The sequence below is a fragment of the Erythrolamprus reginae genome, chromosome 5 (genome assembly GCF_031021105.1).
Source record: "Erythrolamprus reginae isolate rEryReg1 chromosome 5, rEryReg1.hap1, whole genome shotgun sequence".
NCBI lineage: Eukaryota > Metazoa > Chordata > Lepidosauria > Squamata > Dipsadidae > Erythrolamprus > Erythrolamprus reginae.
In genome coordinates, this window is record NC_091954.1 from 50064205 (window position 1) to 50076377 (window position 12173).

Sequence of the window (12173 nt, forward strand, 5' to 3'; positions counted from 1 at the left end):
TGGGAAACACTGCTCTAGAGCAAGAGTAAATCTATCCAGGAAGCTTTACTATGCTCATGTTGGTGGCACTGAAGCTAATCAGAATTCCTTCCCCACCTCATCTTGTCCTGTCTTGTAGACAAACTGCAGTTATGTCTTATGGAAAGACAAACCACTAAACAGGCAGAGACATGAATCAACCCTCGAGCACAGCTATTTTATGTAGCCACAAAGCTTTCATAAGGTTTGCTCATGCAAAGAGAAATACCTTACACAAGCATTTATTTCAAAAGAAGCATTTTTCAGGAATTATTAATTCCTTGACAGCCTACCATTTGCAGTGCTGAGGGAGATCATTAGTAGGAAATGAAGAAAATGAAGAAACTTCATCCTTGCTGTAAGAATGACAGCTCCATAAAAATTAGCTTAATAAGGAATACACATTCATCAAACATTAATGAAGTTGTGATAATGCTTTCAAGCTACATCTGAAGCAGTGAAGACTATAAAGAAGAAATGAACAGTTCTTTTTGAAGAATTAAGCCTTTGAAAAAATAAATACAGAGATTACCTGAATGGTAATATGTCTTATGTGTCAAAATAATGTTCATAGGATTGCCATATACCCACATATACTCTTCAGTCCTGACTTATTCAAGTTACAAATTAGTTGTAACTCTGGTGCTGCCCCGAATAATTCTAGAGTCAGGCAGCACCAAAAATGAATTACAGTATGGTAATAAAATTCAAAGCTTCCGTTTCTGATCAGTCTTGCCTTATATTTCCACATAACTATCTCACTTGGGGGTGAGGAATAATTTAGTGTGTGTGTGTGTGTAAAACAAGTGACCTGACATCAGAGCTATATCAATGCCTCCAGAAAGCCAAGTTCTATGTCCAAAGATGGGGTTCAACTGCTTTTGAGTCCTACCATTGAAACCTTTTTGCAATCATAAGAGTAGCTTATTTGTTTGCAGAATCAGATGTCTAATGAAAAAAATGGCAACAGTTTTTTTAATCATAGCACTGAGACTCTAGTAGGTGTTCTCAAGTATCTCACAGAAGATTCTGCTGATATTAAATCCTTGTTTGTTTGTTTGTTTGTTTGTTTATTTTATCAAGGTGCTTATCAAAGGACCCTGATAAGCACCTTGATAAGCACAAAAAAAATCTTTAACTTACACCTCAGCTGGCGTGTCTGGAATTACTTCAATAATATAGGCTCCAGAATTGACATCAGGGAAATCTTCATAGCGTTCCCTAAGTTCTTTAGCTTTACTAGAGAAACAAAACACATGAATTTATTTCAGTGAGAACATAATGATACAATAAAAAGATTTACAAAAGGAAGAGCTGTTTATATGCATCAGAAATAATGAAGTCATTTAGCTTCTGAAATATTAACAAATTTATTAAAGTATAAACAAAATAAGAGACAGGATTATTTCACTTGTTTACTGGAATAAACATTGCTGTCCATGAAAGAAAAATAACTTTGCTCACAATATGGAACAATATTTTGCTTAGAAGTTGCTTACTGACATACACTAAGCAATTTTGTTTCATTTTTGCACTCGAGCGAAAAATAAACCAGAAATACATCGATCAGGGGTTTTGTCAAATATATCCCCCAGAACTCACCACAGGACAAGTTGCTACAGGTCAATTCAAAATTCAAAAATTAAATTAATTTCAATGGGACTGTGTCCATTAATAATAAAATCAATCAATCCAGAAATACAAGTTACAACAATTTTGACGAAAAGGAGATCACCAATAATAAAAGTAACTGAATGAAATGATTAATACAGTGCTGAATTCTTCTGCAGCGAGTGGAACATGGTGACTATGGGGGACTTGGCTGTGGTGAATTGTTTAGATGCCTCCCAGACACTGGCTCCTGGAGTCAGGGATGGCATCCTGCCACACATCAGGACAATCACTATGCCTACAGGATACCAAACATGTCTCCTCCAATCCAACATGTAAGCATCAAACCCAACTATCTCTGAAATAGTGTTATTGATCAAGGTAATATATGCTTTATTCAGAGTCACCATTACCCTCAGTGGCCCTGGCCTTGAGGTTGGTAAAGAACCTGAAACGTGCCTTAGATCAGTGTTTCCCAACCTTGGCAACTTGAAGATATCTGGACTTCAACTCCCAGAATCCCCCAGCCAGCAGATGCTGGCTGGGGAATTCTGGGAGTTGAAGTCCAAGTATCTTCAAGTTGCCAAGGTTGGGAAACACTGCCTTAGATTTCACAAAAGGCCAAACAATGTTATGGTGATGTATGTCAGATCTCCTGCCTTATGCAGTAGATAGATCTGTATGAATCAGATATAGTGTCTCGTGGATGGATGATGGATAAAAAAGAAGTTGTTACAAATGGGCCTGGAATTAAGCATCAGGATTCTGAGTTCAGGAGTGCCTGCAATCAAAAGTGTTGTAGTTTTAATTTAATTTAATTAATTTGACTTCCATGCCACCCAATCCCAATGGGACTCAGGGCATAAATAGTACATACAATAAATTAGTAAAGAATAGTAAAAACCCATGATAAATTCTAATGAACTATCCAATTAAATCCAGATACATACAGAGTTAGGTACAGATCAGTTACATATTGGACATGATAAGATGTTATAATCAGGGTCCCCAGGCTTGCCGGCAAACCCAGGTCTTCACAGCCTTTCGGAAGGACAGAAGGGTGGGAACACTAAGTACAACAGGGGGTGGTTGGTTCCATAAGATTGGGGCAGCTACAGAGAAGGCTCTCCCCCACAGGCCCATCAACCTGCATTTAAAACCTACCCCTGGCTGAGAGACATCATTCGAATACCAATATATTTTTTCTTAGTTACAGCTTTTCCTGTTTCAAAAAGAAGGGAAAAAATTGTATTATTCCCTCTCATCTAAAACAACAAAGCAAAAAATTCTAACACACTACAGATTGTGATTTGACAATGATCTGACAGATAAACAAATAAACAAAATTGGAAGGGACCTTGGACGTTTTCTAGTCCAACCCCCTTTTCAAATAGAAAACCCTACACTACTTCAGACAAATAGCTGTCCAATCTCTTCTTTAAAAGCTCAAATGTTGAACCACCCACAATTTCTGGAGGCAAGTCCTTTTACTGATTAATTGTTCTAACTACAGGAAATTGACTGTATCACTTTGATGCTATCACCTTACAGTTAGTTACAGCCATTTGTTTAGTGACCAGTTGAAAAAAAATGACTTATGACTGGTCCTCGTATTTATGACTATTGCAGCATCCCCATCATGGTCATGTGATCAAACCTTGGATGCTTGGCAACCAGCACCTATTTATGATGGCTGCAGCATCCTGACATCATGTCTATCTTCCCAACTGGCTTCTGATAAAATCGATGGGGGAAGCTGCATTCATTAGACTGTGTGATTCACTTAATTTTCATTGAGTTACTTAACTGTGGCAAAAAAGATAAATAAATAATAAAATTGAGTGTAATTTACCTTGCTTAGCAACAGAAATTCTTGTCCCAATTGTGTTTGTAAGTCAAGGACTATCTGTTTATACACGTTATACAACATATAGTGCTTTCTTGTCCTCATTTTTGTAGTAATCATTACATGTATTTTTCCTTATACTCAGTCTCTTTCATTTTATCAAAAATCATACAATTAGTAATTTTTCAAATGTAATCGGCAGTCTGTAATATAATTCCTTTCACTCAGTTCCAAGCAGATTTCACATAATCTTTCCTTACATCCAATTTCTACTTATTCCATTTCTTTTCCTATAGGCATTTTATTATCATTATATTATTACTGTACTTCAGGTGTCCCTAGCTGATAGGAGCAGGCAACAGTATGCTGACTTTCAAGCAGTGGTGGGGTGCTGCCGGTTCGGACCAGTTCGCCGGAATTGGTGGCGGAAGTTTGCTCCTGTTTGTTGAACCGGCAGTGATGGATGGCTCGCCACACGCCCAAACCAGTCCTCCAGTTGCTGCTCCTTGAAAGCAGCTGGCAAATTACCCTCTGTACATGCGCAGAAGGCCGTTTTCCTGACGTTACACAAAATGTGCACTTCTGACGCAATGCGTTGGAGGTAGAGAAGGTAAGTAGAACCTGTTAGATATTTGCCTGGGTGACCTACCCAGACAGGGTAAAAGTCAAAAGTTCAGATTTGTTTATTGCATGTTGATTGGTTGCCTTCTTTTGGTGCTCAAAATGTATCTTTGTAAAACTGCCCTGTTGCTGTGCTAGATTGTATAAATAGGAGAACTGTCATTGTATAGAGCTCTCAATACTCCATTACTTCTTGACTGAATTGACTTCCTTGTCCTGTTAGCGAAATAAACCTTGCTTGATTCAACCTTGCTTTGAGAGTTATTACAGAACCCACCCTTGCTTTCAAGCCATTAAATACACCTAATTTGTATAGAATAGTATTGTATAACCATGGTTGGTATATACGTACTATTAAGCAAACAAATATGAACTTCATTGGTGTTTGGTAATCTAGCTGGTAATGTAGCCTACTCTATTTTACCAAAAAAGCATTATGTGACAGCGTCTATTGACTAAAGCGATGATGGGCTATGAAAAGCACCTTCGATATTAATGGGTACATCTAATAAACAATTAAGATATAATATCTTAATGCTATTTCTCATAAACAGTACAATAAAAATCCAGGACAGTAATAAGGAATATGGTTTTTTTAATCATATACCGGCTTATTAAGTGGGCAGAATTTAAAAAACTTACCTTTCAAAATTCAAGCCCATTGACTTCTATCTTTGTCTCCCTACTATTGCATAGGATAGTACAATACCTTTAGATTGTCGGTCATGTGATTCAGTGAGGAATTTTTTAATTTTGTCTGATGGTATTGCAAAGGAGATTCCAGCAGTGACCTTCAGAGTATTAATACCAATCACTTCCCCATCCTGTAGTAATGTGAATACTTAAGTAAGTATAAACACTTCAAACAAAGGCTCCAATTCCTATTCTGTAAAATGAAGTAGTACTCTTATCTGTGATTCATTTGTCATATAGCATCTAGCTTTATTTCCAATTTGAATGCAACTGGATGACAACATCCTTAAACGTTTTCATGTCAACTTGTTGCAGTCACAAAATGGACTATATAATCAATGCCCATTCAAATATGTACATAGTACAAGTTTGAATGCTGAATTCCAAAGACAACTCATAGCATCAAGAATGAGTGATTAGATAAATACAAAATATGTTATTTGTAGGGGACATGAAAAGGAGTATTATTGTTTATAAAGTCCCAAATCTCAAAGTTTTAAGTAACAAAAATACTTACCAGGTTCACCAAAGGTCCTCCAGAATTCCCGTACTGTAAAATTTAGGAAGAAAATGCTTTTTAATTTTGCATTTACATTAATTTAGAAATATATGTTCTTCCTAATGCATTCCAGAAATTATGTTCACATATACTTATTCACAAACTTTCTTAAAGGGAATAGTCAGACTTAAATGGAATAAATCTAACAGAAGGTCCTTCAAGACAAATTAACTTGTTCTACTTCTGTTTTAAAGGCAATATCCATTTACCTTAGATATTATGTGGTAAAAAACAAGAAACTGAGAGTTGGTAAACCCAGGATCATTATCAATGAGAAAACTACACAATATAATTCTAGAGTTAATTAATGTAAAATAATTGCAAAAATCTTTATGCCAAATAACTAATCCAAAATATAAAGATGAGCTGAGCTTTAATATATAGATTTATTGATTAGAATAATCAAAACCTTTGATTTGTATGCCGCCCCGAGTCCACAGAGAGGGGTGGCATACAAATCCAATCAATCAATCAATCAATCAATCAATCAACAAACAAACAAACAAACAAACGGAAAATAAAATAATTGATTTAAAAGGTATGACAGGGCACCGGAGACCCAACAAAATAGTGCGATAGGACAAATGAAGCTCTTCTTGTTCATCAAATCTTGAGAAACTATGCAGGGTCAGAAGTGGTTATTATTGGATGAGAAGTCACAAAAAATATAGTGCTGTAGGCTAGAATGAAAAGCAAAGACACTTCTGTGGCCCAGAGGTGGAGCCCTTGGCTCACAATCAAGAGGTTTGGAGTTTGATCCTAGGTAGAGACAGATGTAATATCTCCTGCTTGGGCAGAGGTTGGACTAGATGACCTGCAAGGCCCCTTCCAACTGTGCTAATCTGTTAACCCCCAGAAAAGTCAGTGGTTCTATATGCTTTTAATATAGAAGTATTTATTTAATTTATTTATTTATTTATTAGATTTGTATGCCGCCCCTCTCCTATGCTTTTAATGTAAGAGATTTATAAAAAGTGTCCTACATTGATAATGGCATCTGTTTGGATGTAGTCCATATCAGAGTTTCTAAGTCCCAGCTCTTTGCCTCCTCGCTGGGTAGTGCTCACAATCCCAGTAGTGACTGTATTTTGGAGAGAAAATGGACTTCCAATTGCAACCACAAATTCACCAGGCCGTAATTCTGCTGAACGTCCAAGAAAGAGGACTGGAAGTTTCCTCTGGAAGTAGATATGGGGGAAAAAAATCAACATAAAGCAATAAGATCACAGACATGGAAGTAGAGCTTGGTTTACACTTGATTTAGATCTAGTGGTAACAAAAAAAAGCAAATAACTTCAAACTCTTGAATGTAAAACAGATGGATGGGAGTGGAAAATTACAATATAAAAGTCTCTTTTAAGTCTTATTTTTCTCTTGCAGCTTTGAACCAAAAACATATTACAGATAGAGATATATGCACAAATACATAACTTAGGAAAAAATATGAGTACACAACTGAGAATTGTGAATGGGGGATATACAAAAACAATGCAAAAATAACTCTTTTGAATATTGTTGTGCTGTATTTGGCACTAGAGTTGTGAATTGATCCAAAAGTTGTGGTTAGGCATTACATGATTCTACACATGGTAGCTTAATAATATCTTTTTTTTCAGAAAGAGAAACTCTACAAACTGAGCATCAGAGTAAGTTCCCTTCTTAGAGAATAAGTCAACATTTTTCATCTGACCCCATGATTCTGCCCAATATATATGCTAAGGAAAAAGAGGAAGAAAATAATAAAAATGAATTTATTTGGGTAATTAAGCAAGAAAAACAAATACATAAACATCCATATGCTATCAACCTAACAAAATCCAATGCTGTCCATTTGTCCTATGATGGTCTCAAACAAGTAGCATTTGTGCTTCCTTAAAGAATTTGAACATCCCAAACTTAATATGTATCATTTCTGCAGCACGAAAACTTTGTGTTGGAGATAATTTTGGTAATTTGCCAAAATTAAGGTCAGACCAAATACTGATGAAAGTAGTACATTTCCTGATACATATTTACATTTACACATCCTTGAATTATTTCTGGGAAGAGAAATAAGATTTGTAATAAACAGTTGATGAGTAATATAATCATTTACAGTTGTGCTGAGTCTTCAAGTCCAGGCCAGCATTGGTGAAATGTTACTTTGGAGCCAAACTAACTAGTTTGGAGCCAAATGTTCATATGGGTGATTCAACATGTTTTCCGGAAAGAGATAGCCTTTTCTTTTGTGGTATAAAAACCAAATCAGTTGCAAAAATTTCCTCCATCAGCAGAAGTAAAATATGTAGAAGCAAAATATATAGGATACTGAAAGTTTCCAACAAATATATTTTTTTAAAAAATACCCTCAAATAATAAAGGTAATAATATGAGATGCTCATTTCCAATGTGTCTATCAGCATGGTAAATATATCTCGTAAATAAAAAAGCCTTCTCTATATTTTATTAAAATACATCTTATTCAACCCAGAAAAAAAATCAAACCATGGCAAAAATTTAAAGAAATCTGAGTGCTTTTACATAGCAATTTTAGACAGAGAACTCATTAACCATATGAACATTTGCCAACATGTTTATTTGCACTACAATTATTTTTTCAACATTAATTATCTGAAGTGTGATTTAAGCATTATCTCTGTATACAAGTGTTACCAAGCAGAGAATTTGAACAAAAAAAGAAATCTAATACACGTGTTAAAGCTTGTTAATTTATGTGCAACTGTCCAAAATTGTTAGCACTACCATCATCCTGACACTGAGAAAAATAAAAAATAGGAAGTAGAATCCATATTTATAAAGCTGATCAGTGATAATCCCTGTGAGGTTGTGCTCACAGTTGATCACTCATTTTGCTGCCTGAAATAAGAATGTCACCCCAGCCTCATTCCTTGTTAACTTCTGAACTATTTTTAGCTATTATTCAAGACAATAAACATCTCAGTACCTAACTGAACTACGGTATATGGTTAAAATTTGAGTCTTATAAAACCATGGCTTGAAACGACATGCCTCCCAGCAATATACAATGGATAAAAAAAGGTTAGGCATGCCAAAGACAAATCTCCTCCTGCACCATGCTGAGTCAAGATGTTGCCTAGGGCAAAACTTCATTTCTTTTTCTCAATCTCTGTTTTGGTATTACCTAATAACATTTCCAACATGGTATCATTCATGCAGGGCTGATGCTGTACACACTGACAACTTATTGCTTTACGTTTCGAAAGGCTAATTTACTTTTAACATAATTAATTCTAGTGAAAATATTACTTGCAGACTCATATACAAAATAGAACAAAGAAAATCTAGTTTGAGTTTTGAAGCAATAGTAATCAATTCCCATTAGTGTACAGGTACAACAAATAAGCTAAGGAATATCACCTGAATTTTCCTACAAGCAAAGGCCTAAGAAAGATATATTTGAAAGCCAGAATAGAGAAACTTCGTTCAGCAGTCACTGGATTGAATATAACGTAGATGTCATTCCTATTTACACTAAAGGGAGCAGTGCTAGGCTCCCCACGATTTTGAGGTTTGCTAACGAGGTACACTTTTACACAAGAAGTAGGCACACCATAGCACTCCTAGGCTATGATTAATATTAACAGTGCTCCAGGATCCTACGATATTCCTAATAAGACAATGCCAGTTTGAAGAAAATTGAAATATAAGCATTCCTGCAGCAAACTGAAAATTAAAGTCTATAGAAAAGGAACAATGTAATTTTTTCAAGGTTATTTTGATATTCGGTGAATAATATCAGAATAGAAAGAAACATTCAGAGGCCACTATATGCAAAACTTTCCTTTTGTACCAAGAATATAGTCAATCTTCCCATCTACACTGCAATCAAGATATCCACTGACGGTGACTTGCATAAGAAGAAGCTGCAGTAACTTTGGACAGCAGTCTCTCTCTTGGCAAGGGAGGCCAGCCCTTTCCATATTAAGGCAGGAACACTGTGTTATTTCTTAATGCCAAAATAAGCAATACACTTCCAACTTTAAATTTTAGAAGCCTGCAATAAATTTTATTGATCAGATTCTAGGGAGTGCTTAATTCTTTTCTATTGGAGATCAGACTCCAAATGTATAAAAGAAAAAAAAATCAACTTTAAAGTCAAAGAATGAATAAGGCACCTAAGGAATATATTATATATAAGTAAAGAATAATAATTACGCTTAATGAAAGCAGATTTCTCCTAAGAGATCAGAACTGCCTCATTTCCTATAGAACAGCGTCCCCAACCTTTTGAGTGCCAGGAACCAGTATCATGCAGACTGTTTTTTCCATGGACCAGGATTATGGTATTGTGCACTAAATCCCACGGGCTTTGCTCACTTACGCACCCCACTTCCAGTGCTGGTCTATGGCCTGGGGGGGGGGGGTGAGGACCTTTGCTATAGAGCAGGTGTGTTGAACTCAATTTCATTGAGGGCTGCATCAGGATTATATTTGACCTCGAAGGGAGTGTAACTAGGGATGTCACCAGCTCAACATCACTCATATTGTGCCTATGGCAGCCTGAGCACTCTGTCAATGAAAATGGCCTCCCAAGCTTTGTTTTTGGCTGTGAGGGCTTCCTGAAATACTCTGCCAGCAAAAGTGGAGCTTGGGAGGGCTGCCTGCCTGGGGCCCTTGCATGCTCCGATTTCGCTGCGATGGCCTTCTGCAACTCTCTGAAAAGGAGCTCTGTTTTCGTTGGCAGAGGCACCCCGGGCCGGTCCTTCACTGTTTCCAGGGCAGCCCTGTGGGTCAGATCTAAGCATCTCAAAGGCTGGATCCATCCTCCAGCCTAGACTTTGACACCTCTGCTATAGAGGGTGATGATACAGCAAAGGTTGGGTCCAGTTTATTCTGACCATTGTACTTATTCTGCACATTCACTTAATGATCAGGAATGAAAAGAAACGTGAACTTTTACCCTCCCATTTCTTTTTTGCCCCTCAATCTGCTTGCTCAGTTCATGTATTTTGTTTAGTTTCTCTTGCTCTGTGGTTACTGTTTGGGTGGCCAGATAGAATATACTATTTTTCCCCCTGTGTACACAGTCGATGGAAATCAGTAAAGCAAACTTTACATGTTTGTTTTAAGGATGCTAATACATGGCAGCTATGAAGATAAATTAAGTCACATTTCAGAAACGATTTTTACAAAACATTGTAAGTACCCAGAATATATATAACCAAACCTCAGAAAGTTCCATCCCATGTGTTTACCTTATGGTGCTTGTAATGTATCTAATAAAAGCAGTCTTTGAAGGATAAAGTTATTCTACAGATTCAGAAGGCAAATTTACTTTTCTTTATTTGTATACTGTGGTAGTAGTGATTAATTAGTTTTAAAACACATCAGAAGACTTAAAGTCTCCTTCAAAGCAAAATCTGAGCAGGAAATGACTAAAGAGAGGGATTGCCAGTAAGTATGAAAACATTTGATGAAAGCATTTGACCCTTACTGTCCTATTGCTAATTAAGCCTTGCATAAGCTAATTCTCGTATGTGTGTTGAAAAACACATGGCAAGAAGTGTGGGCATTAGAATTATAGAAGGTTTAACAAGACATCTTGAAGAATGATGTATTGAGAAAGGCCAACTTGCATAAATTACTAGTATGGATGTTTCCATTCAGATTCTGCAAACAAACAAGTATTTTTTTCCCGGTTTCTGCAATTTATTAGTTGACACTATACTGGATTTCAAATTAATGATGCACAATACTCTATAAATACCATGGTAGCATTTATCACTGTAATTGGGTAATGAATTAGATTAATCATTATGAAGAATTAAGACTTCCCTCCACAAATATAATTCCTCCTCTTTTTGCACCACCAGTGAATCATAATCTTTCTTTTTCATATATATGATTGAAGCCTAGAAAGTGAAATTCACTATGGTTTATTGCCACTAGTCAACTTTTTAAAGCCAGTCTAATTAATCATATCTACTTATATATGTTTCAGTAAATCATATAAATATAACTGCACTTTAATTATTACATAATTCTAGTGTACTGTATACTCAAATAAAAAATAAAGGAAATTAATGGTTCCAAATTCTTCATATTAAGAAGAGAGCATGTAAGCCAAATGCTTATTTGGGCTTCTTTTCATAATTAAAAACCAGTTATTCCCTGTGTATTTAGTTTCCAATATTTCACACATACACACACAAAGCATTTCTTTTCAAATAAAATAATTTCTATCCAAGATTAAAACATTTAATCTACCTGTTACATGGACAGAAAAGTAGAGCTTCTTTGAAATTGAATTGAATGCCTGGTAACTTTACAAACAAGATCATGTTGTTTTCTTCGCTGCAATACAGAAATAGTTTGGCACTACTTTGATCTGGGATATTTTGCGTACAATGCTGATATTCCTAGATGTTGCCCATACAAATACTAACCAGTCTTGGCCTTGCTTAGCTTCTAAATCCAGCTAGGTGGTACCACCTGTTATCAAGTTAATAAAACATTTTTCCTTGATTCTAATTATCCCCTCCTCATCAATTCAACTAAACCAGGGCTGGGGAAGTATGGCCCCTTTATGGCTTGTGGACTTCAATTCTCAGGAATTTTGGGAGTTGAAGTCCACAAGTCATAAAGGTGGCATAGTTCCTCATCTCTGAACTAAACCAAGACAGGGCAATAACACCAACAGCAGAGCAATTTAAGACACTGAACATTTCTGGGAATTTTCAAGATGCAAATAAATAACTCATTCTTATGATTAAATCTGAGTTAAATAGTTGACAAAACCTTGCCAGGTTTTGTCCAGCAATATTTCTGGATGATGTATACAGAGATTCTAAGTTTAAACGTTCA

The 12173-nt window shown here is 36.0% G+C and overlaps 1 protein-coding gene across 2 annotated transcripts in view; it reads right to left on the minus strand.

Annotated features, from left to right (window-relative positions):
• Positions 1 to 12173, minus strand: part of HTRA1 (HtrA serine peptidase 1) — a 44490-nt gene that overhangs the window by 2121 nt on the left and 30196 nt on the right. Inside the window, exons 4-8 of one of the 2 annotated variants that reach the window (XR_011559182.1) lie at positions 6332 to 6526; positions 5307 to 5339; positions 4370 to 4920; positions 2794 to 4096; positions 1162 to 1257 (exon numbers count right to left, since the gene is read on the minus strand). Coding sequence is in view for 1 of the 2 variants with exons in the window: in XM_070752557.1 (XP_070608658.1) it covers positions 1162 to 1257; positions 2794 to 2851; positions 4806 to 4920; positions 5307 to 5339; positions 6332 to 6526 (497 nt within the window). In the remaining variant the exon portion in view is untranslated. The remainder of the gene's footprint in view (positions 1 to 1161; positions 1258 to 2793; positions 4097 to 4369; positions 4921 to 5306; positions 5340 to 6331; positions 6527 to 12173) is intronic. The other variant, XM_070752557.1, reaches the window with a different exon arrangement.